The sequence below is a fragment of the Anopheles funestus genome, chromosome X (genome assembly GCF_943734845.2).
Source record: "Anopheles funestus chromosome X, idAnoFuneDA-416_04, whole genome shotgun sequence".
Lineage (NCBI taxonomy): Eukaryota > Metazoa > Arthropoda > Insecta > Diptera > Culicidae > Anopheles > Anopheles funestus.
This window is the reverse complement of record NC_064597.1, coordinates 15,827,656-15,851,272: the sequence shown is the minus strand read 5'-3', so window position 1 is coordinate 15,851,272 and position 23,617 is coordinate 15,827,656. Positions and strand designations below refer to the sequence as shown.

Sequence of the window (23,617 nt, the reverse complement as noted above, 5' to 3'; positions counted from 1 at the left end):
TCTGCAGACGTATAACCTCAACATAACCTGCATGTACATTGTATCGTTCATTTAAGTACATTCCGCTGTACGACATATTGAAGTACCAGCAATTGAAAAAAAAATCTAGCGAAAACGGAAGATGTAATAAAATATCAGGTTTTAGGCTTTCGAACATCATTCCGATCCGAGTTGTAATCAATATTTTCGTGAACCAATCTAAAGAAACTTTATTTGTCACTCACTAACAGATCTAGATACAAACTATACTCAGACCTAGATGCAAACCTAGAAAGAATACTTTATATTACACATTGCATACATTTAGGCGCAAACGAATAAATGACAAGTGTATTTAATTTTGTTTCTTTATAATTTTCAATGTACTACTCAACTGTCTCATATCGACCCAACCAATCATATCACAAAGCACTCGACAAAATTCCATCACAGCATAGAAAGCTCAGCTTGTACTCCCTGCAAAGCAAGCAAGCAATTGTTCGTGCAAATAATTAACAAATTAACGTACAGGCAAACGAAAGGAACCCTTGGGGCTGTTTAAATTTGTCAACTATTCCCTTGCATTACCATCCCTCCTGCTCCATTCGTCCTGGTCCCTTTGGCACGATTTGGATGTGTATATTAGGAAGCAAGCGAATAGAGCACGGTAGACAATGACAGCTGTGTGACAGTTATGATGGAATGAGACGCGGCACAAAAAGGCAACGTTGAAACTTTGTATGGAGCCCGGGGTTTTACCAGCCCGGGTGCGCCCGGTTGTCCGTTACCGTACGAAAGTGCCAGACTCTGAGGCACCATCAACCGCTGGTCGGTAGGGTGATGAAGCTGGGTAGGTGAGACGAAGAGGGGAAGACAAAATGATGAATGTTTTAAAATAATTTGCTATGTTTTACCCGTCATGTTTCGTCAAATGGGTCCCCTTCCTCCTTCCTTCCCTCCCTTGTTTCTCATCCTTCTGCCATCCCTAGTTCGCAAACAATAAATCCCCCCATCCTCCCCTCCCGTTAAAAAAAAAAGTTGGTTGTGTTTATGTACACGCCAAACAAAAACATACATTACACCACCGCGTTCACCGTGGCGTGGCGTAATGTGCGAATGTACGAAGGGCGTGGCCCAACCATCCCTTTTGTTGCTGCCTGCTGCCACTGTTCGCGATTGGCCGCGTACGTTGGAGGTGCGTTTTGTTTGCGCAAATATTTTCCTACACAAACGGTGCGCCGTCACACTTTCTCTCTCTCTCACACACCTACCCCTCGCACCTAGCAAGGGTTAGAACGGAGGGCTCACGAGCGCTACCGAAAGCGAGAAAGAAAGAGAAGGAGAGAGAGAGAGAGACCGAGAGGGAGAGTAACATTTAGTTTCGTTTGCGTACTGTACGTACTGGAAGGAAAATGGAGCGCAAGCGAGAGAATGATAGTGCGAATGAGCAAGAGAGCTAGCACTGTTTGTGCAAGTCTGGAAGCTGTTTGGCAGCGTTCATTGGTTTGTTGTTTTTCTCATGTTTGTGTGTGTTGTTTTGCTGTTATTGTTGTTGCTTCTTCTGCTGCTCAATGTTTGTTTTCACCGCCTCGGCACCTTTCACCTCTCCCCACCTCTCGCGCTCTCTATCGCTGGACATGAAAATGCCCGAGCAGACCAACAGGGCCACTGCGGCCGCTGTCCCAGGGTTGTGTTAGATCGCGCGTATCCTGCGTACGGTGCGGAGTGTGACGCGTTCGCTTTTCGAGATCGAGATTTTCCGCAGCTTCCAGTGCAGTGCAGTGCAGCTATCGAGAGTGTGTGTAACTAGAGTGTTTCGGTTTAGTTGGTGCAAACAGCACTGTACAGTGTGTGGTGCTCCAGTACGGGTTATCAAACAGACGACAATCAAGCAATCAAGCAGAACGTATGAAGGGACAGGGTGGTGTTATAGTTGTGCTGTGAATTTCCTAAAAAACAACAACAACAAAAACAAGCAGGCAAAGCAAACAGAAACAATAAAACTACATCCTTTTTCTGGACCGATCCCAATACGTAACGGACGGCAACATGTTGAACGTGTGTGCGGATCTAGTACAATTCGACCAGTACAGTTTGCAGCTGTACAACTACGCGATGGTGGAGCGATTTCGCTCCAACCAGTTCTTTAACTATGGTAACTTTGTCGCAGACACCCGAACGCTGTCCCGATTCTTCAAACCTTCGCTGCCACCGAATCCGGTCGATGCGGCTACGGCGGCGGCAGCGGCAGCTGCAGCAGCCGCGGCGGGCAGTGCACTTCTCGCAGATGCTAGCAAACTTTCCTCCCAAGCACCGAAGCCGCAGTACAGCTACATCGGACTGATAGCGATAGCGATCCTCAGCTCGCCGGAGAAGAAGCTCGTCCTGTCCGACATCTATCAGCACATCCTGGACAACTATTCGTACTTCCGGAGCCGTGGTCCGGGCTGGCGAAACTCGATCCGCCACAACCTTTCGCTGAACGACTGCTTCATCAAGGCGGGCCGAAGCGCCCACGGCAAAGGGCACTACTGGGCAGTACATCCGGCGAACGTGGAAGACTTTCTCAAAGGGGATTTCCGGCGGCGAAAGGCCCAGCGTAAGGTGCGCCGCCACATGGGTCTCACATCCGACGATGACATTTACGACAATAGCAGCCCGCGTCAGTTCTTTCCCGCGATCAACTCACCGCCGCAGCCACCATCACAGCAGGGACCACCGACACAGCAACCGTCGGCGGGCTCGGTACTGCCGCCCCATCCGGTACTGGCCAACCCAGCGCTCTATCTTGGACCGGGTTCTAGCGCATCCGCGACGGCCACCTCGGCGGCAGCTGCTGCAGCAGCAGCAGCGGCAGCCGCTGCGGCCGCCGCGGCCGCCGCCAGCTCCAGTACGGCCGCAGCAGCAGCCGCCGCTGTCGGCGGTGCCGGTGGTGGAGGTGGAGGTGCGGTAGGAGGTGTACCGTTACCACCACCGTCCGCTAGCAAACTGGCGCTGGTTGGGCTCGGTGATACAGTCGATCATCATCTGCACCACCAGCATCAAGCCGCCGCCCTCCTGCACCATCATCATCAACAGCAGCAGCAGCAACATCTCCATCAGCACCATCATCAACATCAACACCATCACCATCACCACCACCACCATCATCAAACAACGGCTGCGGCCATCATCATGCGCAACACGATGGAGAGCTTCTCCCGCAAGCGCCAGTTCGACGTCGAGTCACTGCTCCGACCAGATGACGGTGCGGACGAGCGGGAACCGTACGAGCTGCGGCGGCCCCGCCTCTGTTCGCCCGCCAGCTCCAGCCAGAGCCCGTCACCGTTACCACCGTACACGGCACAGGCACTGGTACTGTCCGGACCAAAGACTAGCCCGATTCCAATGCAACCGTCCGGCGGTAAAACACCCCAACAGTGAATCGGATCCTGAAAGGAACGTAAGAGCGCAAGAGCGAACGAAAGAGAGAGGGAGAGAGATAGGTAGATACAGAGATAGAGAGAGAGAGAGAGAGAAAAGTCCTTGATCTCAAGTATGTGTTTCACTTACAATGATCCTCAGAAAACCCCATTTCCTTCAATAGTTCTACTATCATTTGCATTGTGGCTGGTGCCGTGACCAGGATTATCTTCCCCATTCAAACACCCACCCTACCGGACATACCCACGAATAGGAAACATTCCATACGCTTCACATACTTTCGACTGTATCCCCATATCCACTGTTCACGTCCTACAATCCATTTTTTAAATGAAGCAAAATATGAGAGCGAGATAAAAAGAGAGAGAGATCGCTAAAGCCAGAAGTAAGACGAAGAAGAAGAAAAAACTCCATAAATATTATAAATGTATATTAAACTATAACGCGCACCTTCAAATCGCGTTTATTGAATGTGACTGTTAGCCATTGATGTGAAACGATCCGGATGGGAAACATGTAATAGGATCATCCTTCCTTCCTGCATTTCCTTCCTGTCTGTCCCTGTTCCCTAACCCCACCGAGTTCTATTCCCGGAGGTAATGTGTCTTTCGCTCTGTTCCCTGTTTTCTAAACGCCACGGGATTATAAAGTATATCAAACAATTATAATGAAAAGCCGTCTCTATTCGCCGGCAAATATAGCAGCTACTACCACCGTGTCCCGGTAAGCCGCTTTTCCGATTTTTTTTTCTCCTTCTGCCTTCCTTTTTTCCTTACCTTCTTCTGCTCGCCGCCCCTCTTTAGGATGTTCTTCAAATGATAGCGGTTGCCAATGGTGACGGGCCGCTAAGGTGTGGCCATCTCGTCCGTGTAGAAATTAATTTCGATATCAAAAGAAGGATTAGGAGGCGTTCCACCCTTTGCCGGCTCCTGTGGGGGGTTGATTAATTTTCCCAGTTCATTTTTTTCGTGCATCCTTCTTCGTGGTTTTTCCGTTCCCGTGGGGGATTTTTCTAACGTGAAAGGTTTCCTTTTGTGCGTGCGTGTGCATGACCGGCTCGCACTACACATACAATTGTTTAATAAGGATGATAAAATTAGACGCGCGTGGAGGAGAAAATTGGGAAAAGTGTGGGGGAGGGAGGGGCGGCAGTTCAGGTAAAAATGCAATCCCTTTCGAGCATTTACTACTGTTTAGCCGCCGATGTTCCGTGTGTAACGTGCAGAAACTGTGTGTCGATGTCTAACCTCAACCATCCTTAACTTGTTCGCCCATCCAAAGCTCTCCACCAAAAGGGTTTTTTTTTTATTTTTTAGGGACTGTTACGTCTTTTGCAAGCTCGGGGAAATCGCCACCCAATAATTCTATGTATAATGCTTCACACCATTTGTTACTTGGCCGCCGGCCTGGTCGGCTAACGTTTGATGAATCAGAAACAAAATATTATTAACCTTTATTCCTTCTCCAAAAAAAAAACAAACGGATATGTGTTTAGTGTTTTATTTCTTTCATTTTTGTTTGTGCGTATAGGCGTGTTTGTGTGCGTGTAGAAGAGTGTGTGACTATGTGAATGTGAGCGAAATTGTGTGTGAAAAATGGAGCAAACATATCCGAAAGATTATTTTCTTTCTACGGGGGGTTTCAACAATTTCGGAATGATCCTCTTCATGAGTTCTTTCAAACAAAACATAAAGTACTAAACAGCGTAATACTGAGTTTCATAATATTTTATTCACTTTTCCATGTGAAGTGCAATCCATTTATAAAGAACTAATTCCACCGATTAAAATTCTTCTACCCGTCGGGTTGTGTTTCGTCGTCTATGTTGCTCCAATAAAGCCTTCACCAGATGGAATGTGTACATGTGTGCGTGAGTGTCACCAAAAACTCCACCAACGAATAAGCGGGAAATAGTGAAAAAAGGACAAAAAACATACATTAGAATGTTACAAGTGATGTTTGCGTGACGGAACGTTGAAAGCGATCCAAATCCACTCGAGCCTTCCGGAAACTTGTGCTTAAGCTGTGAAAGGTAAAGAAAAGCGCTGCAAAGAGAACCCTCATTTTGTACACCCCAAAATCTTAAACGTATGCAAAAACTTTTAAAAATTGGAAAGATTTGTACTTTTTCGCTATGCTCATTTAGTGTACACAGATCAGTCAACAGTATCACAGCGTTCGAGATCAGTAGTAGTGCGAAGTAAGGTAAATTTGAACGAGCGAGCAAATATAACCTACCCTGCGTAATGCTCCACAGTTCCGACGAGGTGAAAACACCAGTCGGTGCGATAAAGTCGTAGCTAAACACCTTGTTGCTGGAGGTGGTTTTGGAAAATTTGCGCGAGCTGTTGTGTGATTTTTCACTCTGATTTTCCTCATCACTACGAAATATAGAAAGATTAAGAGAGAGCGAGAGACAGAAAAAGAGAGAGAGAGAGTGAGATATATATAAACAGTTGACGTTAGTATTGACTTTAGTACGTCTTAACATTTTGACAGCTGTCAAAGTACTGTCATTGGTTTTGATTTATGGATAAAATTGATTAAAAAGTTATTTTTATTTCCTCATCAGGAACTGCACTTTTAAGGAAAAGTTTTCTCTTAAAGTAATAGAATAAATTCATTTTATAAAACTGGAAATACGTTTGCTAATGATTTCCGTTTACTGTTGTGTTTTCTGTATTCCGTAAAGGAAGTCATATACTTCACTGCGAGTGTAATTAAACTAAAATCATATCATGCACGCGCCCAATCTTTCGCTTCGCATTGTCCACCGCCTAGAGTAAAACCTCGTCTAAATAATCCGCTCAGCTCCGTACACTGAGGAATTAGCGAAGCGGATTACTTTTGCCCGGACGCTTGTTGCTTACCTGAAGCCTGCACGGTGCAACCATCACGATCAGGGTACGGGATCACCAACAATGGGAAAAGAAATAGAAATTGGAAAGAAAAGTCTGCTTTTAGATAAATAGAATCCTTCCTAGTAGTGGCGTGCGTGGAATGGTAAGGTGTCGGTGAAGTGTAGTCTCTTCCCTTGGTTTTGTGTGCGCGTTTTGTGTGATAAAAGGTGAGAAGTGAGTAGAGTCGAAACTAAAGAAACAAAACAACAACAAAAAACGTCAACGTAACGTATCCTTGGACCTGCGGGCGTGGTCCTAAATGTGTAGAAGCACTTAGTGCCGCAACAACAAACACACGTCATTGTTTGGTGCCGGACGTGTTTGAAGTGGTTGTGTTTTTTTTTTGTTACACTCGCAGACAAGAAAGACACCGAGGATGAGTCGGTAAAAATTTGCAAAACCAAACGCGCACCACGGCTAATGGCTGTTGCAATGTTGCAGCGACGCGTAGCACAGAAAAGGAAAACAGCAGAAAACCTTTCGAACCACAACATACAGCGATGACGGTGCAGCTTTACCCATTCTTTCTGTCCCATGTTTGTTTCCTTCTGTCAGTGGACTGTTTTAATGGCAAAACAATTCGTATTTGAACATCGTACAAACGGCTATACCACAGACATACCTGCGGTCCAATCAATTAGAACATTGGCACATTGTTTCTCCGCCGGCAGAGAGAAGAAGGGTTGGTGCATTGTGTTGTTTAGCGGGCAGATAATTACGATTAAGATGGCTTTCCCCTAAAACCTCTGCTGGTGATATGGTTTTTCGCAAATATTTGATACTAAAATAAGCCAAAAGCAATGAAATTTAAGTGTTTTTAGATGAGTTTTGTACCCAACATTGCATACTTTTAGGCAACTAGCAAAACAAACCAATTAGCTCGATTTTGTGTGTTATCTTTTTATTTTTAGTATCGTTAAAATTAAAACCTATTTAAAACTACTAAGCGTTAAAACATTACAATAAAATTCCTCAATACGACAAAATCAAAGCAACATGCTTTTCGATATTGAATCAAAACCAACATATTGCATACTTTTATTCTTCAGTTGGAGAATTAGTTTTAAAATCGCAAAAAACATTAAATATTTCTCATAATCTCACCAAATTTCTACAGCATGCATATAATAGTATTTTTATTTTTTTTAAATCACAAATGAGAAGACTTTGCTCCATTACATACCATAATGGCAAATTAATCATCAATGTAATATTTTTAATTTTTCTTAAACATTTTTCTTCTTAACATTAAATAAACAACAAAAAATAAATAAGCTTTGTTTTACATTAGGCGGTACAAAGTGGAAGCAACGGAGATTCGGATTATCTACATTTAGGCGCGAATATTATCTGTATAACTGTTGTAGCCACAAGTAAGTCTAGTGAATAGTGGTTGAATAAATATTATTTTAAAGCATTTTATAAGTAATGCAAAATATTAAAAATCCAGACAAATTTGCTAAGCTTACAAGCAACAGCATTTCACAAACAATAAATAAAATATACTATAGATTTTGTGCACCTTGAATGCACCTTCCTCACACAATTTTGCACTACCCAAAACTTCTACCGGTTGCCAATTTTGAGCTTTTTTTATATTTATTGTATTGTCGGCCCTTTCCGACATTTTCCTACTGTTCCCGGTGAGTGTGTGTCGGGGCGGTGGGGATTGTTCCTTGATTAGAGGGGAGCATATTTTCCGCGCGTTCATAATGTTTGATATGAACCGCGGCACAGCAAATCGGATTCGGACCGTTTCCGCCGTTTTTCAACAAAAGATGATACATTCCCTTTTCCACCCATCCGTTCACCCTCCTTCGTCATCCACACTATTGTTTCAAATTCTCGTGATGGAAGAAAGGGGTAACAAAGAGTAGGGATAGGGGGGAGAGGGAGAGAGAGTAAAAAACAAAATCTCAATCGAAATGAAGATGGTTAGGTTTTGTATGTGTGTGTTGTTGGTTTGTTTATTTTTTTTGCGTTAAGCCTCTCTTCACTTCGTGAAGTCATTTTCCTTCCCACCCCTCCTATCACGATCAAACCCTTAAAATGGATTATGCACTAATGGGTAAGACGATGTGGGTGGTGGTGGAAAGAAAAAAAAAGTTTTCTGAAACCGATCCGAAACACGACTCTATTTGTCTTGATCGCTCACGCAGTGAAAGTGATGCCGATTCTTACCCCCTTCTCTACCCGTTACGTACCCCCTCACCCTCTCTATTACCATCCCCGTCTCATGAGATGATTATTAGCTGTCGGTATTTTTCGCTCTTTGTTTTTTTATTAACCTTAAATCACTTAACATCCCGACTGTCCAGATGCCGGCACTCGTGCGCACCTACCACCTTTCATCTTGTCCCCTCGTACACACACGCACACACACACGCCAATGCAGTACACGAAGCCAACAGTCCGAAATACCAACAAAGTGGAGAAGGAAAATAAATATTAAGACATCAGTTTGTAGCATAAGCATTGCGAAGCGAAGCAGTGTGGAATGATAGAGGGCCGCAAAACATAAAACAACAGGGCAATGTGAGCATAACATATCCCCATACATACACACACACTCATAGCAACACAATCCGGTGTGGAAAGGAGCGACAGGAGCGATAGTTAATTGATTTTTAAAAGCCGCAAAAACACGATCAAAGACGGTGGAAACCACAACCCAAAAAAAATATGTGAGAAAACGAAAAGAAGTGATGGAGCGCGCGTGCGTGTACACGATCTTGGCTCTACACGCATACACATACACACAGCCTCTCTTCCGATGGCTATCGACCGATTGGCGGTTCTGGCGGCGATCAGGCCTTTGTAATAAAACGCCTTTGCCCGGCCGGCGCATGATAAAACGGTTCCTATTGGAACCGATCGTGGCACGGGAAAGGGAGCATGCCTGTGGCCGTATATATGTGTGTGTGTGTCGATCTCCCGGAAAAGGGCTCCCTGCGCTAAATTGAGGAAATGTTTTTGTCAAATCATCTAAACATAGTGTCGATATCTTAAAAGAATTGCAACGGCCGGCTACTACATGAGCAAGACCTCTTGAGCAGGGAGCGAAGGTGGAGGAGAGGTTCATGTGGCTGAGCATTAGTTGTTGTTTTTGTTAGCTTTTAAGGTCTCCTTATCCGACGGTGTGGAGTGAATATATAACCAAAAAAAAAACGTCCGGGACCCGCCCGGTTTCGGCATCGAACGCACACACAAGCGGCAAACATCACAGACGATGGGGCAGCCCATTAGCCGTGGATCCCCGTGGATGAAACGAAAGCGAAGTGCGGCCAAAAAGGGCCGCAAAAAAACTAAGACAAAATGATGTGTAGTAGGTGTTCCTTCGCACACACAAACCTTAAGCAGCGCTGGTTTGGTGTGGGAGTACGATTGTTTTGTGTTGTTTTGGGTCCTGTTTTTTTTCTATGATTTACCGCGACAATACTTACATTTGATAAAGTTGGCCAGGTAGAGATCGAGCTCCTTGATTAATACTTGAATGTGGTACGGATTGATGCAGAGGCTCGGGCTGGTACAGAAGCACGCTTTTTCCAACCGTTCGCCGTCGGTGCTTTCGAGCGGTATCGCTTTAAACAGGATGACCATCACTAGATCGAGCCGCCAAACCTGTCGCAAAAAAAACCCAGAGCGGAAAAGAGAAAACGAACCCACGCGTATGGGTGGAGGGTGACGTATACCGACAGAAAGCAAGCAAAAAAAACAACAAGACCAATCCATACCTTATCTGCCTGACGTAGGCAATCTATCCGTCGCATCTTGCCCTTTTGGTCCGGGTTCGACAGGATGCACATGGAGGTTTTCTTCTTCGAAATGCAGTGCACAAAGTTTTCCCGGCTGTCATGAGTGATGTCCTTGCGCAGCTTGCCCAACAGCCGGGCGGCCCATTTTTGTTTCGTTTCCGGATTTTCGTTCTGGAACGGGGCATGAAATGGGAGATGTGGTTTAGGTAATGAGTTTTTCTAACAAGTGAAAAAAATTAACACGGTAAAGGTAACAGTAAAAATTGGACGAAAACATGTTCGACGCCTAAATTTATGTGATCCGTTTGAAAAAATTCTCTTACTAGGATTGTTGCAACCGCTTATTAAATTATACAGGATCGTTCATACATGCGAGTAGCACGCTGATTTTAACCACCGGTTAATTGATTCTCATGGATAATCGAACCCTTAGCTCTGCGTGTCACATGTTTGTTACAAGACACCATTAAGTAAAATAAATTGCCGCCGGTTAATATTTCTTTTCTTGCGGCTCTAAAACCTCAAAAGGTCTGGGTTTTCGCGGAATAGTCAAAGTTCTTCTGCTGTATACTATAAAATGCTCATACGAAATTTAAAAGCATACTTTCAGACACTGTAAAGTAAGATGGGACAGGTGGGTTATTTCGATTTTTAATCTTAAAACCCCTGTCTAAGTTTCTTTTTTATTAGAATCAAACAAAAGTCACATAAGCAAATTTTTGCTTAATATTTTACCTTATGAACGCTTGCATGCTTTCATGCACTTGTATTATATTTGCTTATTTTTAATCATGAATTTTCTTTCGAAACGATGAAAATTATGTTGGGAGCTACTTTCTTTTTACTAAAAACAACTCTCATTGATGGTAAAAAAGATTACTGCAAAGCAATGAAAGAAAATTGTATGTAAAACTGGACGAGTATCAGTGGTACTCGGTGGGATGCACCAGCAATAGCACTAGTGTGCGATACTTCCTGCTCAAATTTCATCATCAATTCCGGTGCAGCCTATTTCCCTTTTTAGTACATTCCAAACTGCAACGCATTGCATTGGCTTCGTGTTACACGCGGCCATACACACACGCCCGCAACTGCCGAAAATCTCCTGGACTGGTTTTGAAGCCGATTAGCAAGACCTAATCCAGCCTCCGGGGGGAAAAGAAAAACCTTTCCCCCGCGCACAACAGCGTGTTATTGATTGAAGGGATTATGCGCCTACATCTAGGCAGTACGCACAACATTATTCGATGATTAGCGGTTATTGTGGCTTTCCTTTCATTGCACCGTTCCAATCCCCGGGGATTGGTGTACCGTTTTAGCGCGTTTAGCATTCGGATGGTACATTGATAATTGTACTGCCCGCAGGCAAAACCGAGCGTGTGCGTGCAGCTATCGATCGGATGCTACAGCATCCAACGCACCCAAAAGGTGACAATATGATGGATACTGCTGGCGATAGCAAAACAAGAAGAAGAAAATAAAGCAAGAATCTGTCAAGTCTTCTTTCCTCTTCCCCTCTCTCTCTCTCTCGCGAGAATACATCCTTCCTTTTCTGGTGCTGTCTGTGCTTTTTGGCATCGGCGCAGTAGCTTCGACACCGGAGCTATCCGGATCCGAACCAGCACACAATAACCTCGCACGCCTAAAAGCATGCAAATTGCCTTTCATCCAGCGGTAATTGGAAAATAAATGCTTTTCCAGCGCGTTTTAAACACACACACACAAGAAATGTTATTTACTTAGTGCTGCACCGCGTCGCTAATAAAGCAATTAGGCGAACGCATCAGCTCCGCATCACAACATCAAAGGGACATCACCGGGCAGCAGGCAAGGAACCTTTCCCAAAACCACGCTGCCGACAGCGTTGATGATTTTACAGCGTTTGTCTTGTGTTCTCGTGTCGAAAGCTAAAACGGTAATACAATTAAAGCAAAACCCCAAGTGGGAGGTGAAAAAATATCGCACCAGTACGTACAATGCACAGGGGAAGAGAAAGAACAGCCAAAAACCCCGCATCGGCTAAAAGGGATGAGCGAGCAATCGTCTTCGTTGCACGTGAGTTGTTATCGGGTTGGTAGGCTACCCGCTTAAAGCCTGTCAGTGTTTAACTTCTGTCTGCAAAATAGCAAATCGCCCGTAGCGGTATCGCGAGTTGGCAACACGATTGACGCGGTAACCTGAGCCCATCAGTTCCCAAAAGGGGTTCGCGCTCCGGTTACGCCACAACATTTCCCCTTCATCTTTTTGCTGAAATCCTTCAAACCGGCTGCTGCAAACTTTCCTTCAGGCTACAACGACGCCTCCGAAGGGGGCAAAAAAAGGAAGATAAATTGAATAATTGGCGCTATCATTGATACGTTCCGAATCGTGTATAGCAAACAAAACCCCCTTGAGTACCGGGCACTGTCGATGCTGGAAGAACCTACCAATTCGGACAACAAGCTGAGTATACGGCGCAAATGGATATATCTTTATTGATAGAGCCCTCGGTTTCGTTGCTCAACAATTTCAGCTTCGAGTTTGTGGAGTGGCAACGGTGACTGAGGTAACGAAGTTAGGCCACTCGACTTTTGACAAATAAAGTGTCTATCATCCACATCATCAACATCGTTAATACTATCTATTATGGTACGGCTGTATCTATCATCTAAAAGTTGGCCCGAAACTTGCCTCCGAGGCGTCGGTAACATGAAACACTTTCGACACCACCCTACACCCTGAGGGCTTGGTAGGCTTCCGATTAGAAGGCGGAAAAACACTGGTAGGAGGCAGTGAGCACTGAGTCCCAACGGAGCAGAAGAGAAACCCCATCCATCGACCATATGGAGGTAGCAAGGGCAACTCTCCAACTACTCGAAGCTCGAGCTCGAAGGACCCGTTTCGTAACCAATACGTACGTATTGTCTCTGGATATGATCAAGGTTCAAAACAAAACAAAAAACGAAAAGAAAACCCAACAGCTCCTATCCATTATCCCACTACAGCATTTACCTGAAAGTCTCGTTTGCACTTGTTCTCCTCGTTGTGGGTCATCTTTTTCTCGTGCTTCTTGAGGTAGCGACGCTTTGCCGCCTGCAGGTTGAACCAGGTGTAGCTGAAGGACTTGACGTACGGCAGTAGCGCTTCGATGAAGGGATGAAAATCTTCCTGCTGGGGGTGGGTTGCGCCCCGGGGTGGAAAGGTGAACCGGGAATAAGGGAAATTGAATGCGATAGAAGAAAAACAACGAGAGTAGATTGAGGTGATGAAATGAATTGTTCAATTACACCGAGCAGAGCAATGCCTACCAAACATCCACACGAAAAACAAAAAAAAACAGCAACCAAATAACTACCAACAGGAAAACGAAACAACACCAACGAAAAGCTCAACTCCAACTTCTACACACATAAAAAGGAGGGGGGGAGGGGGTGGATGTTTTGAATGGGGATGATGCGGGTTTGCTTGCACGAGTACACCTAATTGCAGCAATTGCAGCATAACAATTTGGTTAGCGTTGGAGCGCGTGCACAATTGCGGTCTGGAAGCGATTAATGCGTGCCCGAATCTCGGAACGTTTATGGGCGGGGAAGAAGGATGGGTTTGAAACTAGCGAAGTCAATTTGCTACCTAAACTGCACGAATTAGTGTGTAATGATGTTGTGTGGTGTTTCTTTTTTTAACAAAGAAGCATATAAAATGAAGTTCAGATAAAACATTTTTCTTCTTTTTCACTTCTATCAACCGGTTTGGAGCGACCTGGTGATGTATGTGATAAATGGCACCGCTCCACAGGACAGGATCGGGATAGAAAACCCATCCGACAAGGACTGACTATCCTGCTACGTAATGGAATAAGTCTTGATACTGCCTGGTCGTTCTTAGGAAAAAAACAATTTTTAAAATTTTCAATCAAGGATTGGATTTTTTTTTTAATTTTAAACCTTGAATAAACTATTGAATATTTAATATCTTTAAAAATTTAAAATCTGTTGAAACACTAGTATGAAGCTAAATTTTACTTACAAACAAAACCTGACTAAAACAATTCTCTCGTTGTGTATATTTTTTTGCATTGCTATCAATCTAAATCATAAATTAGATTTGCAAGTATGCAATACCCAATGCAATTGATTTTAATCATATATTTCTAAACATGTATTCCACTTTTCGCCTTTTTTTTAACTAAGTGAAGATCATATCAGGATTTGACTCCTAAAAGATTACTGAATCTTCGTATATTGAATGAATCTTCACAGATTCATGAATCCTCATAAAATCATTCATTCTCAAAGATTCATGATTTTGTAAAGAATTATGATTCTCGTCGACAGATTTCAAAAGATTAGTAACAAATCTTAATCCCGAGCTGTGCTCTCGACTATCCAGCTTTAGGTAAATAAAATAATGCAAGGCCGAAAGTGGGAAACCAAGAAGAACGGATAAAAACATATTCCAAGTACTGCAGGCATTCGATTGTCAAGAGCGATTGAGATTAATTTTGTTGTATTCTTTTGTGACACTACAACCTAAAGAGGTTTTTTTCCTGACGAGGGCATTCCTCGCTTTCCTTGACATTATTATCCTGTAACAGGATAGTCAGCCCTGCGTGCGGGATTTGATACCCGATTCTGTCGTGTAAGAACGCTACCGGCGAGCTACTCTACTTCTGTTAGAATTCGTGAATCTTCATAATAGAGATACAGAGTCATAATAGAGCTTCATTCATTCAGATTCAAGAATCTGAATCATATACACCAAACGCTAGTCAAATGCATAAGAATTTCAGGATATTAGGAAGGAAAAATCTAACTCTCTCTGTCTTCTTGGCCTAATGACCTGACCTGGCTCATACCGAAAATTTCTGGCTTACTATACTTATTTTTAGCACGTAGCCGCATTGTCAGTCCTTGCTACGGTCCGAATGGGATTGGATACCCAGTCCTGTCGTGTGGAACCGGTGTCATTTATCACATACACCATTCCCGGTCCGCTCCGGTCTAAATCTAACTAAATAACGTTAAATAGAAAGTAATCCGGGGCGGCCAGCGTATCAACTCTCATCCAGAACGTCCTCCAGTAGCAAGGACTAACTATCCGACAACTCTAAGGTCGTTAAGCCAAGAAGAGCGAGACGGAGAAAAAGAAAGAGCGAGAGCGAGAGAGAAAGAGAATATTCCAAATTGTTTTCCTGCTTAAGGTCTCCTTCATTGATTAAGAGGGAAAATAAAAACAAAAACAAAACAATAGTCTAATAAACCAAAGAAATATGTCATTATTCAAAGGGCAGTGAAATTTGCGATGATTTTGCTATAATAACATTATTGTTTTTAAATAAGACCAAAGCATTACATCACTTTGCTTACAATTGGTCAAAAAAAACCTTTCCGGTACGATTATCTTCTCCTTCAGACCTGTCGGAAGCTAATTATTTTGAATTGTAATATTCATTATTTGGTGGTGTAATCCAAGATGCTTTTCTCGAGCATATTTGAAGACAAAATGTAATCATATTTTTGTTCCTATGGCACCTACTCGCAAAACTCTTGACACGAAACAAACGCTTTACACTTCTTACCAATTGTTACATTAATCTCGTTTGTGTTGCAAATCACCTTCAAATCGATACAGCTGCCCCTAACAATCCCTGCATGTTCGCAACCAATTGTTCACACATTATTCGGTTGGTTAGAAGGTCCTTTCGAAGCTTCTCCAAATCTTGCTCTTGCCAGCAATTACAAACAAAAGAAGAATCCAAGCAACAGAAGAAAAAAAACACAAAAGGCAGGTTAACGCGTGCGGGAGGAAGCAACAACAGGCAGCATGCAGCAAAACGCCAAACGGCAAATGGAAGTTAAGAGCCTGCGCTGTCACCAGCTCACTGCACACCTTTCCGTACCGGCATTCGGCACAGGGTAGCAGGCAATATGTCATTCGAATTTGTACGCCAATGAGCCAATGCCGAGAGATACTACCGAATTAGACCGTGTTTATTGTTTCGCGCAAAAATTTTGATCCCGCTGCCGCTGCTGAAAGAAAGACGTCGAATGTACCGGTTTCGGCGTGAGTGACAGGAAAAACCGAGGTAATTGTGTAATCGATTTTGTAAAGATGGGATGATTTAATTTTTATTTTTTCAAATTCTTAGTAGTTTGCTTCCATTTTAAGGCTTGTTAGTTATTACTATTTGGCCGGTTGTGAGGCGTTTAAAATGGTGTAGACGCACACATTCATAGACGCACTACCGTTTTTGGAACATTTACCTGTGAGAGAAAATTTCCCTTGTTGATCGTTGCCTTCGAGTCCATCGTAGCGGATCTGGAAGCAAAACGGTAAAAGAGTAACGATATTATTTAGAAATGATTTTATTTTCAACTTTCTAAGCATTTATTTTTAAGAAGTTTGTTTTATTTAACAGATTGCATACTTTTGGGCGTTTTGTTATGCAAATCTCAAATTTGATTTTTTAACAAACCTTTTTACATTGACTCCTAGGAAACTTAACCAAAATTATACAAACTGCTATTCACAACCATTATTTATGCAACAAAACGATTTTTAAATAATAATATTGTATTACCAACTCTAATATACGAATAAAAATATTACAAGAATATTTTTAACTGAGATATAATAACAATATCATTGTGTGGAATAAATTCACCAAACCCTTTCATTGCTACCGGGCTCACAATCCTCAAGAGACCCCAAGAGCTTAAGGAATTAATTATCCTTAGGCTTCTTATGGCGTCGCTACACGTCTTCTCAGTCATGACTGCCTCGTATTGTTTTGTTAGTCTTATTATATATGCTACATATATTAGCTCGTACTCTGGAGCACAAATACTTGCAAAGTGATGATTCAGAATTAAGAATTAAATGGCGTACAGCCTGTACGAGTTGTATTGTAGGACTGAAGCACAATGTTTACTTCTACGTTTCAATACAAAAATGTTTTATTTAAACATTGTAAACAAACAAAATGGAGGAAACCTTTTTTGTTTTGCTCATTCTGTCCTTTTTTTCAGTTCTTGATCTTCTTTTTGTTTCGCATCTCCACGGCAAGCACCAACATTTCTAACGGTCGAAACATCAAGCAATCAAAATCATCTCTTCACCAACGCTAGCGCCATCTGTACGTGAGATGCGCTCGCCCAAACGAAAGCCCAAACCGCCAAACCACAAACCGCTTTTAGGGGATGAATCAATTCCGCTTTCATTCTTTCTTCTCCTCCCCACCCCAACCAACCGCACATGATTTTCCTTCTCTTCAGCATTTCGCTTCCATTCATGGGAAAGAATCGTCTTTCTATGGGGTCGCTTACGGGGTCGCTGAAAGCCCGCCAAAAAAAACCGTCTCGTGCCGCGTACCGTTTTACCAAAGTCTGGCGACCTTTGGCATCGGCTTCGAGGCCGTACGTGCACCAGACAATGACATTAGCCGCACACCACACACACACACACGGTGCGTTTCCATCGTCTTCTGCTTCCTTCCCTCTACTTACTCCTCTCCCTCTTCCCTTCCCGCTCTTCCCACTCCTCTTCTCTTACGCGCGATCTCTTTCACCTCTTCTCGCCCTCCCGCATACAACCATCGCAGGGGGGGTTTTGTGTGGTTGCGACCGAGAAATAGACGACCTGTAGGAATGTTGCCAACCGGTCACCGTGGCCAAAGCCGCCGTGTTGGAGCACTTTGCCAAGTGGTGGCGCCTGAATGGAAGCGTACACGTTGATCCGGCCAACCGGAAGTCGCGCCAAAAACAAAACCGCCACGGAACCGGCATTACTTGTCCACTTTCCATGGATGTCACCCAACAAAGTCACAGCAGAAAGAATGTATATTTTGGAGCTACAAGAACTTTGTCTAATCATATTCGATCGTGGTCAGTTTGATAGTAATAGTGGCAAAAATAGCCAAATCCCTAGTTAGCTCAGTACATCACCGAGGGTACTGGTGTTGAACGATTTTAGGATCACTACTATAAATCAACTATGGCGTTGTGTGAGGGTGCAGTTATGAGTGTTGATGCATGGTGCAATCTACCCCGTATCGAACCACTTACATACAACACACTCCCGTACCCCTTCCAAGCACCCCCCCTCCTCCCCTTCCCGTTCCCTCTTCCCCTCACGCCCTCTACTTAAGAGAAACACCTTTTTCGCCGCCACACACTGTTGAGTGTCTATTTTCGGGTTTTTCACCGTAAAAATAGTAGGAAAGGTATAGCGGATAAGAAAGAAGGCGCAAAAAAGCGGTTCTCTTCGATTGCAAAAAAAAACCCTTGCCGTCCCCTTTCCAGCTTCCCTTTCCGCTCCATGCCGCGCTCGAATGAGGATCTCCCTTTGGGGTGCTACCGATTGGGGATTGCCGGGAGTTGAATCAGGCCCGCTAACAATCAGCTGATCCGCGTATCGAATTGACGCATCAACCGTGGTGCATGTTGGGCACCGTTTTTGCTGCATCTTTCACGAGCAGCAAAAGAAAACAAACAACAACAAATACAAGTCAAAAAAACGGCAGCATTGAAAGCTGCGTTTGGACGAAAATAGTCACCTCCCAGGCCGTTCCTTGATTGAACGAAGGTGTTTAGTAGAGAGGGGGATGCGAGGGAGAGGGAAAGGAGTGTTTAGGGAGAGGGAAAGGAGGAACATGTTTGCGATCGCAGCATTGCGCGCAAACACCAGATGACACCCGGAATTCAGACCGGGACATTGCAGTGCCCCGTCACGGGAGTATCGGCCAGTTTGTGTTAAAAAGGGCAAAGGCGCGCGCCGGTCAGTCGAACGATAGATTTTTCGCGAACCCCTTTAGCTCCCACCCTTCCATCCATCCCCCCCCCCCCCCTCACCCCCCCATGTTACATGTTTATCTCGCTCTCTTTCGCAATCACAAACGCAACCTTAGAGGGTGACGCGATGATGTAGTGATGTCAAGGAAAAATGTTGCTGCAGTTTTCCACCATTCACATGCATCCTCACTCAGTGTTTCCCCCTCCCCCCCCTGTACGTCTTACCAAAACCGTGCTATTTGTATGTGTATGTGTGTCGTTCACTTAGCATGCCGAAAGATGTGTTAGCTGTTTTTCGTCTTTTCCTTAACAGCATCCTCATACTTGGCTTTTCGTCTACCGGTTTCGCGCACCACCCAGTTGAGTCTATGGATGTGCGAGATGAGATGCAAAAACAGCACCCACTGCAGGGGAAAAGTGCGTGAAAAATCAGTGAAGCGAGATGGCGAGAATGACAAAAGTGAGAAGGAGAGAGAGAGAGAGAGAGAGAGAGAGAGAGAGAGGAAGAGAGAGAGAGAGAGAGGAAGAGAGAGAGAGAGAGAGGAAGAGAGAGAGGCACAGTGTTGTTGGTGTGCAGCGGAATGCACAACGCTGGGAGCCAATGGAGCGAGCGAGATGTAAGCCAAAGAACAATCTCATCCGCAGACAAAAACACACCTACACGAAAGCATGTGTGTAAATATACGCGAAAAAAAAATCGCCGACCAAAAAAACAGTTTTGTGCAAACTACAAAGCCCATAGCCGCCAGATTGAGCAGTTGATTTTTGAACTTTTATTTTGTTTTTATTTGTGAAAAAACACACACACACACTCACAGCGGTAAACAAAATGTTCAAAATTTGATAAAAGTCATAACTAAACGGTGTGGGTTTTTGTGAGTTTTTGGGGAAAAGAATGTATGACGAGAGGGTGGGAGGGGGAGAGGGAAGGGTGAAAAAGGAAATAATGGGAATAACACATACAGCACCTGACCGGCCCCACTGACGGGTGGGTTTCGTAACCAGCATAGTGCAAAATAATTGCACGCAAATCATAAAGAGAGAACGAGAGAAGAAGCCGACAGAAATGCATCTGCAGCAAACCGTGCATCGTGGCACGCGTGTATTGCACACACGAAGCATCCCCCTCCCCTCCCACCACCGAATAACAACTCATCGTAACACATGCACACAGCACCGGACATATACGCACACACACACACGTGGTACCTAATGGGAGCGCACGCTTGCGCACCAAGTCATCGCCGCAAGGACGGACAACACAGAAATACCCACCAAAAACAAACATTATTGAACTGTAACTAGAAACGACTTTGTTTTCTTCTTCTCCTACTTCTTTCGCTTCCAAATCAGCTCAGCTTTTCCAAACTGTCACACGTCAAGAGTCACAGAGATTCCCTTTTTGCAGTGGAAGGGACGTTGAGCACAGGGGGGGTGGAAGAAGTTGGAAGGAAAAAGGGGAGAGGGTAGGGATGTGGTGGGGATCACAAAAACATGCACCCCCGCATACCACGGAACCACACACGGCAAACACGAGAATCGGACAAAAGACATCTCAGAATTCTGAAGAATTCTTTTGCTGGACATTTGCGGATATTCGGAAGTTGTTACGAACAAATCATGGGGTTTCCCTCATATCGTCCTTGTAAGCCTAGATATAGGTTCCACACACACAACAACAAAAAAAACCTCCAACCACTTTGCACCACACCAACCGTATCACTTGCCTGAGATTCACTTCCAGGCTTCCACTCCAAGTATGCACCCCAAAAGAGCGGATCCGGATTATTATGTCTACCAGTAAATGATTTACCTGTGCATAGCGGGACTAGCGGTGATGGGGTCGGGTTCGTAACCGGGCGGCAGTCCGGCTGCATCCAGCAGCCCGGCAGCGGAAAACTGACCCCGATGTACTAGCGCCAGGTCAGACGCCGTGCTGGTGACGTACGGTATAACCGACAGTAGACGAGACGCGTACGCGCACGGTTGCTGTATGGTGGGAGGCACGTGACGGTATCCGTACGTCGGTTGGTTTGTACGCCTGGCGAAGATGCACCGTGTCCGCTGGAGGTCCCGCAACAAGGACATGGACGGGTATGGGTACCGTACTGTACGTTTTGTTGTGTTCACTGCTGCCCACGTTCGCTGAGTCTGGCAGGATGGCGGTGTATTTTTCCACGTTGTTATTGGTAGGATGCAAGGACACATAGACAATACAGATGCACTGCACGCGACGACAAACTGACAGACAGGATCGCACAGCGTTACGACGCGTTGTCTGCGATCTGTCCCGTACGGGTGGCACCCGTTCACCCGACGAGGTCACCGAGAACTTTGGAAACGGGTTGCAGTCGAACACGGAGAACACTTTTTCAACGGTACGGTACTATTCCGGCATACTTGTCATTCCGCTGGCGTTGATTGTGTGCAGAAGAATTGCTTGCAGAAAGGGTGTATAGGGGTGGGAGGTGGAAGGCCCGGATGTAACTGACAGGAACTTGGTAACGGACACACTACGGTCACAAAAACCGGGATGGCAAATCAGGGACGGGATCAACCCCGGAGATGATGCGGAGATATTTGCTACATCTATGCCGGCAAACAAAAAAAAAACACCCCTCCAAAGTGATCAGTTCCCTGCGGTCACAAAACCAGCCTCCACACACGCACACACACGTACACAGGGGAAAACCCCCCGCCGTTCTTATTGGCCACAAAAGGACGAGTTGCTCCGCGTGTCTGTGTGGGTGTGTGAAAGAACAAGGGTGGATGGAGGAGGAGGAGGCGGGGAGGGGGGTTTGTGTAAGAGAGTTTGGGGAAAGTGGGGAAGCCGGGGGAAGGAGGGAAGGAAGGGTAGGGCGGTGAGCTACGGACCGAGGTCAGCTTTTCCCGTCGCACTGGTTCACCACCACCTGCGCGTTGTCGCGCGCGCGTTTACTACGCGAAATTCAACTATGAAACGTCCTCGGGGGATGTGCGTTTTTTTTTGCGAACACTGCTGAGCAACCTTTGACGAAAGGTAGTAGGCGTTCTTGCTATACGCTTTACCGGACCGCTTTATCACCACCAGTCGCTCTAGTTGTCCTCAACACCACCGTTTAGCAACAATAACAATAACAACAAAAACGGGTTAATTCCCCCGGCACGGTTTAGGGCACTATCCGGAAAACTTGGCAAAACTTGGTCGACTTGACGCGTGGTCCAACCCGGACGTAGTGGATGCTGCTGCTGCTGCTAGCGGCTGCTCTTGGGATCGCGCCTCCGTCCTCCGGAAGCGACGCATGCAACTGCATTCGGTGTTTGCCCTGCAAGCCACAAACCCGTCCGTAAGTTCGGCGGTGGCTCGCGCTCGTCGTCGCGGACGTTCGTTTCGGTCTATCCACACACACACACACACGAGCGCGCGCGTCCTCTCACGTTGGGTCCTGTTCGTGCAGCCGCGGCTCAACTGCAACCTACTGGGGTGCGGTGCGTAACGTTTTTCGTTCTGAGTGTGTACCCTGCCCTGCACAACAGCGGTTTTTTGTGCACTGGCCCGTTGGTACGGTGGGGAACCAACGACGAAGCTGCAAAAGGGTTTGGCAGTAGGATTTTTTTTCTTTTCCTTCACGGCGTTTGATGTGGTTAGGATGGATGAAAGGAAGATGCTGGCGATGTTAAAATGGGGAGGTAGAGCTCACTATGGGGTAGTAGTGTGTTTGTTTTGTGAGGAATAAGAAAAAGAAAGAGAGATAGAGAGCGAGAGAAAATAAATGAGAGAGACGGAGTGAGAGCAAAATTGAGAGAGAAAGACAGAGAGAGAGAGAGCATTGCAAAGATACGATGCAACTGCGCGTAATAAAGGGGGTGGTATGTTTGTACGGGAATGTGCATATATGTGTGTAGGTGTACGGAAGGGTAACGGGAATCGGAATGAAGCAACGGGGAAAGATATTAATATAACTGAGAAACGGAAAATCCAACAAGAAACAAACAACAAAAAACAACAACAGAACACAAAATCCCTTTCGCGCGAGACCGGCCCGAGAGATTCGCCCGTTTTTCGCGAGAAGTAGTGCAGTGCAGTGTGGTCTAGACTAATAAATCAAACACCACAGATTGCGGCCGCCACACACTTTTGCCGAAAACGTTGAAAAAGGCGGCTACCAGTCAGGATGGCGGCCCGCATGGTGGTCGCAGGGCATGCAAAACGGTGGTCAATGCATTTTGCAAATCTTTTGTAACATTGTAGAATGGAAGATTTTCAACTTTTAGAAATGTTGGAAAGTGACTTATCGTAGGGATTCTAGGATCAATATGTACTAATTAGTACATGCGAATAAAACGGAGTGATTCACTTACTACAATTACATTTAACAAATGTTGTTAATGGTAGAGTTTTTTTGTGTAATGGAGCATTTAAATTGTACTTCTAAATTGACACATACGTCAACTGAATTGGTCAACACCTTATTAGTGTGCATCATTAAAGTACACTAAAAGAAAGATACTGCAATGCAAAAATGTCAAAAATGAAATTTATCTTGCAAAAATAAACAACATTTTTGAAATGTAGGGCGCCATCTTTATTCGCCACTCTCAGCACGGTTGCGCTATTAGTAGACGGAGCGTTAGTAGTACACCTGCAAAAATAGTAACAACCGACCATAGTGCTAACGACCGTGTACTACAATAACGTTTTCAAACAGATCGTTACACTTACCTGCAGGACACTTTGCGGTGTACCGCACGCTGTGGAAAACTAATCACTACCACACGTTCTACACGTTCGGTGTTTCCTTTTGCTTACATG

General features: G+C 44.9%; 2 protein-coding genes across 3 annotated transcripts; one reads left to right on the top strand and one right to left on the bottom strand.

Annotated features, from left to right (window-relative positions):
* Nucleotides 1-1,521: 1,521 nt before the first annotated feature.
* On the top strand, nt 1,522-5,119 carry LOC125764901 (forkhead box protein fkh-2). The gene has a single exon (XM_049429591.1). It carries the CDS (start codon nt 2,029-2,031, stop codon nt 3,400-3,402), a length of 1,374 nt encoding a protein of 457 aa, XP_049285548.1. The 5' UTR covers nt 1,522-2,028; the 3' UTR covers nt 3,403-5,119.
* On the bottom strand, nt 5,112-22,787 carry LOC125764933 (nuclear factor 1). Of its 2 annotated transcripts, XM_049429673.1 has the most exons (7): nt 21,874-22,787; nt 20,639-21,414; nt 16,300-16,354; nt 13,049-13,207; nt 10,037-10,228; nt 9,746-9,923; nt 6,364-6,492 (listed from the first exon to the last, which is right to left on the bottom strand). In XM_049429673.1, exons 2-7 carry the CDS (start codon nt 21,031-21,033, stop codon nt 6,383-6,385), a joined length of 1,089 nt encoding a protein of 362 aa, XP_049285630.1. In that variant the 5' UTR covers nt 21,034-21,414; nt 21,874-22,787; the 3' UTR covers nt 6,364-6,382. The 2 variants fall into 2 exon arrangements, with proteins under 2 accessions (XP_049285638.1, XP_049285630.1); XM_049429681.1 differs by lacking the exon at nt 6,364-6,492 and adding an exon at nt 5,112-6,279 and having other exon boundaries at nt 20,639-22,785.
* Between the last annotated feature and the right edge of the window lie 830 nt (nt 22,788-23,617).